We start from the raw sequence: 8,220 nt of genomic DNA, 5'->3' as shown, positions 1-8,220 counted from the left end.
ACCACCATGCTTGACTGTAGGGATGGTATTCTTGGGGTTGTATGCAGTGCCATCCAGTCTCCAAACGTCACATGTGTGGTTGGCACCAAAGATCTCGAACTTGGTCTCATCAGACCAGAGAACCTTGAACCAGTCTGTCTCAGAGTCCTCCAAGTGAACATGAGCAAACTGTAAACGAGCCTTGACATGAAGCTTTGAAAGTAAAGGTACCTTACGTGCTCGTCTGGAACGGAGACCATTGAGGTGGAGTACGTTACTTATGGTATTGACTGAAACCAATGTCCCCACTGCCATGAGATCTTCCCGGAGCTCCTTCCTTGTTGTCCTTGGGTTAGCCTTGACTCTTCGGACAAGCCTGGCCTCGGCACGGGAGGAAACTTTCAAAGGCTGTCCAGGTCATGGAAGGCTAACAGTAGTTCCATAAGCCTTCCACTTCCGGATGATGCTCCCAACAGTGGAGACAGGTAAGCCCAACTCCTTGGAAAGGGTTTTGTACCCTTTGCCAGCCGTGTGACCCTCGACGATCTTGTCTCTAATGGCCTTGGAGTGCTCCTTTGTCTTTCCCATGTTGACCATGTATGAGTGCTGTTCACAAGTTTGAGGAGGGTCTTAAATAGTCAGAAAATGCTGGAAAAACAGATAATTAATCCAAACATGTGAAGCTCATTGTTCTTTGTGCCTGAACTACTTCTTAATACTTTAGGGGAACCAAACAGAATTCTGGCGGTTTGAGGGGTTGAATAATAATTGACCCACACTTTTATGTTTAAAATTTATTAAAATTTAACTGAGCAACATAACTTTTTGGTTTGTAAGATTTATGCATCTGTTTATAAATCCTGCTCTTTGAAGTTTGAAGGATCTAACTTATTTGCTTCTTATCAAACCTGCTAAATCTGCAGGGGGTTGAATACTACTTGTAGGCACTGTATATGACATGTATATCAAGGATAACACAAAATGACTCCAAAAGTACACATATCCAGTCTATATTGTATATTTCAGGTAAAAAATTGGTGGGACCCAAAAATATTCCACAAATATTCCATATCTGTCCCATACACATTATCTTCCATATAATGTCCCATTTCCAGCAGCCCTTGGTCTAAAATAACCCCTTTCCTGCAGCCCCCATCTATAGTGTCCCTGTAGCCCTCTTTTTATGTCTTGATAACAAGAAAAAGGGGATTATAATAACCCTTTCTCTATAGCAACCCCAAACATCTATAATGTCCCCTTGTCTTTGGACTTTTTACTGAAATGTCCCCAGCAGTGCTCCCCCATAAAAAATAATAAACACCTCCAGCGTTCCTCTTCACTCCACGGCTACGACTTCATCTCTGCTCAGGTTCTGGGCAGTGCGGGCAGAGGCACGTCGCTGCCATCGCATACACAGCATGACGCGGCTGTGTTGCTAGTTGATTACATAATAGGGGGGGTTTTTGTTTCAAGTTTAAGTTTTTGGCCTTTGTTGGAGACAGCTGGTCTATTTGATCTCAACGATTGGACTGTGCAAATTATATAATTGATGTAGATTCTGGCAATTTTTTTAAATTAAAATGTGTATTCGGATGAAACTATTAATTAAAAAATGGAATTATGTTGAATTATAACCTGCTGGAACAATCCTTTGTTTAAGAGTTAAGTGTCCCTTTTGCAACAAACCACAGGCCACAATGGTGACAATGGCCTGTGACCGCAAGGTTGTGAGGAGGCCTGTGACTGGCTACAGTGGTGACCAGGCCAAGTAAACAGAGAAGGAAAAGGTGCGATGCAGGAAATTGTAAGGCACAGAGTAGTTGTTACAGGGTCCTTTTTTGGCCACTCACTTCTGCCCATTTATATAAAACAATATAAACTGGAAAACCCCTTTAATGGTTCCCATTATGTTCCCTTTGCTCAGCACAGTGACACAGACGCCTCTAGCACCAGTTTGTGTGTGCAGAGATTTCCATTTCATCCCCACACTTGCTGTTTGCTATTATCTGGTTGGCAGGATCATCTGGAGACCTCTGTAAACAGGAACAACACTTGCCAGAGAAACTTACTCAAGAGTTACATTGTGGATTCTGTCCTGTATTCCATGGATGGTGCCAAATCTGCTCTGCTACCCACAAACACTATTTACCTTTCAGTCATGACTACATGCGTTTCCTTAAAGTTTGCTGGCGTATAATCAGTTAATTTGGAGTATAAAGAATCCCTATAATTATGATATAACGGATGATGGTCTGTTCCCAGGAGGTGGATGTGGACTTCCTGTTCAACACGGCAAACATATTTTAGACAGAATGGAGGGCAAAGATATAGATTTTGAAGATCCAACCATTCGTGATGACAGGTGGGTGGTTAGCTTATGGTATTTTGGAAAATATTCATAAAATGCATTTCTAAGTGGAGTTTCTGAAGTTCCCGTGATGTGGTGTAGCTCTATAAATGCTTTGCTTATACTAGTAATAAGTTACAGAATGTTTTCCATTTCCTTTTAAAGAGGACCTGGCACAGCAATTTGGGACACTAAGATAACTACAGGTCCTTATGGACTGATGTTTTAGAGTTATGGTTCTCTCAATGGCCACAATAATGAAAAAAACCTTTATACTTACCTTGCGATTAGGCACATTGGACAGATCTGTGGTGCTTCCCACATCTGCACAGTATTACCATGAAGCCGGAGTGGTACATCTGGGCTTCACTGTGCAACCTCCGTAACCACGGGACATGCACAGTGATGACGGGATCTAGTATGCAGCCAGGGGCGTAACTACAGGGGTAGCAGCTGCTATGGGGCTCACAGTATCAGGGGCCCGGCCACCTGACCTGCCACACTAAAGAATGGAGAATGTATATTATTGTATACATTTATTCTACACATTGTACAGCATAATATGATGTGTTAATACTAATAATGTTTATATTAGTGTATAATTTGTGTGCGGGAATGTATATTTGTGTGTAAGAGTGTATCATTCTGTTTGTCTGAGTACAGAACAGTATGTGTATATATATGTATATGTGTGTGTGATTGTACAAATGGGAGTGACTATAAACCTGTGTGAGTGTACAAATGTGTGTATATTTTTAAGGAAAAGAGGGTCCCCTATACGCAGTTTCATTCTGTGACTGCACAGGTGCCGGGAGCTTCGGACAAAGCTAAGTTTGGCTTTTTTTTAGCTGGTACAAAGATAAAACCTAATAGGCTTTCCATAAAGACCTGTGGATGGTTTAGTCTCCCAAATTGCCCTGAGAGGTTACAATGATTACATTAAAATGATCTTTAGATGTGTCTCTTATACATGGGAGAAGATGACACTGAAAAAGTTTGGAATTGTAGGTCTCCACTGATGTGGAGAAACGCTTTGTAGAAGACTCCTAGACCTGTGGTTCCCTAAATATCTGCCACAAAACATTCCTAAAACGGACCAATGAAATCAATGATATTGTAGCGTCATATTTTAGTATTAGAAAACTCTAACAATATAATTTGTAGGTGACTAACATATTAGACTGTATTTTATCCAATCCTGTGGTTGCCCCAATATAAGCATCACCACAGGGATGTCATGTCTCATGCTAGCAAAAGGAATTCCTACGTAGACCAGACTAATTTATGTCACAGTTTCCTGGATCCTGGCTTTGATTTGTATGCTGCCGGACTGATCTCTGTTTGGACCATTTGGCTATTGCCGACTATTTTTTATACTTCTCATTCAGATTTTGATGTATTCTTCTTATTTGAGTTTGAATCCTGATACTGACCTTGTTCTTTTTTGTAGTACTCCCTCCCCTGTACTTTACCGACTGTATGGAACATCGCCCTGTTGAGGGCCATCATTTAGTACAGTTGTCAAGTAGGCAGGCATAGTTTGGTGGGTTTTGTGCTAGGGATGACTATTTCCCATTCTGTCCTGACAATACCATATGGATGATATATAAAACAGATCCATGTTGGGGATGGCCGTGCGCAGCACGCCCCATCCCTAAGTGATGATAGTCGGATGAGGGCGGACGACAGCACACTCATGTTACCGGTGAGTGCATTTGACTTGTTGGGCATACATTACTAATGAATTTTCAGGCACTTCCCATACACCTGTTGGGAGTTCACTAATTAGTGGAAGCACCAATAGGATCCACTTTTCTGGCATAGGGGGCGTGGTTAGCGGGTTTAAATGCCCACATTGTTTTTCATGTGAGTGAACAGACAAGCCAGATGAAGCGCCGAGTGTGCGAAACAGCATGTTTTTTCATGTTGTGAGTCCCTGCGTCCTCCCCTGCCCTCGGCTTTGTAACGAACATATCTTGTTTTTTTGTGAGTATGCACAAATAAATTTGCATTGGAAGGAGTCAACATTTATCTACATTTGGATGTCTTCACGCTAGGAATCTAGAGCACCACAGCGCTCCTATTTACGTTCCTCAATCCATGACCTACATGTCAAGTGCTGGGAATCCCTCACAGAGACTACAATGAAATATTGAGACCAGCATTCAGTATATTCAACGTTTACTCAGTAGTGCCACCCAGACTTCTTATTCTACATGCACAAATATAAAACAGATCCACTTGCAGAATCCTTCTCCAAAACTAATGCATCATCTGTTCCTGGAAAGTTTTTTATGGGCTACTTTGTTTGAAAAATCCAAATGAAAAAACATGTAAATAAACTGGAGCACTCATTGGACACCCTTTAAAGCTGCCTAAGTCTCCTGAAGCTGATGTCACTGGTCAGTTCCAGAGAGCTGATGCTCTCAGGAACAGATATCAGGGCAGGAGGGGGATTCCGCATGTCAGGGCCGCACCTGCAAACCTCAGTCGGATCGCAGGTACACCCGTGCCCTTTCATGCAGCGTGGCAACCCCCTGGCCTAGACTCAACCCTCCAACGCTCCTGCCTCTCGATTAGCCCCTTGCTGGCTCTCTTAGCCTTAAAGGGCCAGTGTCCTCCTGATTGGCGCTGGTTAATCCGGCACCTCCCTAGTGAAAGCCCTATCTTCGGTGCCTAAAGGAACTTCCATGGTTTCCGTACCAAGCTTCCCTAAGCTGTTCCTGACCTGGTGTGAGATACGCTTCTGTGTGTCTCCAGCGTTCCTGGCGCTTCTGGTGGCTCCTGTGTTCCCAGCGTTCCCAGACACCTCCAAGCCACCAGCTCTCCTCCGTGGGCCAGTCCGTTCTTGTCTGCCCATGTCGTGTGCCAGCTTCTGCTTCCAAGCCGTACTCCTGCTGTCACCCCCAGGCTCGGACTGTGGCCGCGGGCCTAGTCCCACCCGTGGAACGACCTGATGACAGCCCGCCACAGCAAGACCATCCCGTTTTGCGGCGGGCTCTGGTGAAGACCAGGTGCCACTTAGACTCCGGTCCTGGGTGTCGGCTAGTACCATCCTCATGTCCCACAGTGGTCCAGAGGGTCCACAGTCTCTTCCCAAAGACACTCTACTCCCGGTATTCCCTAGTACCCTCCGTGACTGTGACAGTTGTCCTTACGAACTGTGCCAGTACTCTGACACTGCAAGTGTCCCTTCGGATGATCTAAACTTCTCTCTGTTTTTGGGTTTTGGGAGGGTGCTATGCACATAAAATACCACAATCTTATCATCCACCAGTTCTACGAATGAAAACAACGGAAAGGACTTTTTTGCCTCTTTGCATCCCGCAGCTGGCCTAGGTGGAGCACTTTATTTTTGTAGGTTTCTAGGATTTAACATTTATGCCATTTCTAGAGTGCCAATACAAATACACTTGCCAATGTTGCTGTGCCTGGTACTGCAGGTTAGGCCCATATACTTAAATGGGCTGAAAGAAGTTACCCCATGCATCACCCTTATCAGCTCCTCCAGGGAAAAAATTATGGTGCTCCAGTTAGCTACAGTAGATGGATCATAGATGGGATATAAGGGATGGATTTGTCTACTACAGCATTACATGCAGCCATTATTTCACACAGCCTTTCATCTCGTCTTATCCTCTTTTCTATTTCTATCCTCCATGTGTCTGTTATCTATGGCATCACATGAACAAATTCCCTGCCTCCTATAATTATACTTAATTATATTTGTTCATCTTGCCATCAACGTGCCCCCCTGCGCACAGCAGCCGCGTCAGCGCTTTTGTCTCCGCTTTCCCCCTGTGGTGTGTGATTTATCCCTGCAACCCACAAAGGCTCAAATCAATTCTCCTGTCTGTGAAATGATATCTGCATGATCCCGCTTTCTCAGGATTTGCATTACAGTTTCAATTAGACGGCTCCATAATTGTGCCTTCCATGAAATCACCAGGTTTATCTTCTGGCGGCACATAGCTAGCTGTTTAAATACAACGGAATGAAAATTGGTCGAGGCAATGTATCTAGGAGCCTCGTAGATTAATATGGTATTATTTTAATCCAGTGGCGCTGCTCTAGGGTGGGCAGAGATTGTAGTCACGGATGTTGACCAGAGGAGGGCATCTCTGTTATACAAGATAAGAGGTGGGATTGAGGATCACTAATACTGTAGAAAAACCCACCTTCGTTATGTTTACTCTACTTCTATCATGTACATACATTTCATTCTCATCAAAACATATTCATTGGATTTGACGCACAGCTCCACTATGCTATCATGGGCTCCAGTCTCTATGTGCCTTCCTAATATAGTAAAGGTTTCTGCTTTGCTGGTTTCAGAATATCAGTATTTTTGCATGGGCAACCCCATTCCATTCACAGAACAGACCCAAAGAACAGACCCATTAAGAACCCATTAAGACAGACCCAAAAGGCTGTTTGGGCGGCAACTTGGAGCACAAGGCTTCTAAGGGGCCCATTATTAGTTGAACCAATCGCCATTTTCCATATCGTCCCCCATGACGGCCCACCTGGAGGTTGACCCCTTGACCTCTGTAGGGACAGGAAGCAGAGAGGTTAAATTCCCCCCCCTTGCACTCACATACCAGTGTCTTCCTGTCCCTACACAGGGCAGGGAGTGGAGAGAGCTCTCCCCGTCTCCTCCAGGGGGACAGTCAGGGGGGAGTATAGGTGCGGGACATGTCCCTACATCCTACCTGGTCCCGGGCCGCGAGCGGTGCATAGCGCATCCTTCCCCTGCCTGGAAGGGGACCTTCGACCGGCTCTGTTGACGGCTCCGCGAAGCCAACATCACCTGGGCACGTGCAGGTGTAATGGAACACTTCCGGGTGTTCCAAGATGGCGACTTCCGGCCAAAGAGTGTCGCACCGGAAGTGACGTATCGCGAACACGAGAAGCCGGCGTGAGTATGTTTGAAATATCAAGCGGCTCTCACGTTGATCTGAGGTCTATGCTTCTGTCGCCATCAGCCTTGCACGCTACGTGGAACAGGTACATTACCTTAAGAATTGAGTATGCTTTCCTTCAGATAAAATTAATGGAGAATCATTGTCTTTTTAGAATATAGATCTGGTGCCTGGATTTCTAGCTGAGCCTTCACGTTTATGTACGCTAATAAGGTCAGCCATTGTGAGCACATATATATCTATATGGTATTGCGGCTATGTAATTGCACATTCTAACGTTTGTTATGTTTATGCATAGATTACAATTGGCAGCTCCGAGTCCTCAGCAATGGACATCATTGTATCAGACCCCCCGCCTATAGCTCCTGTGAGTGGTTTCGGGGTGTCTAGTATGTTTGGGATTTCTTAATTCCACATTACATATAGCCTGTCTACAAAACCTGGTTTTGTTCTCCTTCTTTTTGGTAGGAATCTAAAGAGAAGGAGAAAACAAAAGAGCTAGAGAAAAAGAAGGCACAATCACGCAGATGTAATATGTGTTTCAATAAGCTCTTAAGTAACTACAAGAAACCTGTATGCAAAGAATGTTTAGACAGTCTATTCTAAGAAGAGAAATACTCCTTTATGGAGGAGATGAGATCATTCATTAAGGGAGAAGTCCAGACATCTGTGGCGGCTTCTGTGGCTTCCATTATTCCCCAAATAGTACCACCTAAGAGACCCAGGGTTATGGAGTCCTATTCTGAGTCTGAAGCTGAATCAGAGGAAGCTAGTACATCCTTTTCCTTAGACATGGATGTTTCTCAGTCTATAGCGGCTACTAAGATGGAGTCGAAATACCTATTCGCATCAGAAAATCTTGATGCATTACTTAAAGCAGTCAGAGATACGTTAAAAATTGAAGACATTGAGGAGGCAAAATCTGTACAGGATGAACTATTTGGCATACTTAAAGCGAAAAAGAAAAGAGTG

At 44.2% G+C, this 8,220-nt stretch overlaps 1 protein-coding gene across 1 annotated transcript in view; it reads left to right on the top strand.

Moving 5' to 3' along the window:
• The first annotated feature begins 2,276 nt into the window (after positions 1-2,276).
• SLC35B1 (solute carrier family 35 member B1) overlaps positions 2,277-8,220 on the top strand; it is a 28,451-nt gene continuing 22,507 nt past the window's right edge. The window contains exon 1 of the mRNA XM_072111263.1: positions 2,277-2,341. Coding sequence (XP_071967364.1) covers positions 2,292-2,341 — 50 coding nt within the window. The 5' untranslated portion in view covers positions 2,277-2,291. The remainder of the gene's footprint in view (positions 2,342-8,220) is intronic.

This window comes from Engystomops pustulosus, chromosome 6 (genome assembly GCF_040894005.1).
Source record: "Engystomops pustulosus chromosome 6, aEngPut4.maternal, whole genome shotgun sequence".
NCBI lineage: Eukaryota > Metazoa > Chordata > Amphibia > Anura > Leptodactylidae > Engystomops > Engystomops pustulosus.
The sequence above is the reverse complement of the archived record's forward strand: the minus strand, read 5'-3'. Positions and strand labels throughout refer to the sequence as shown.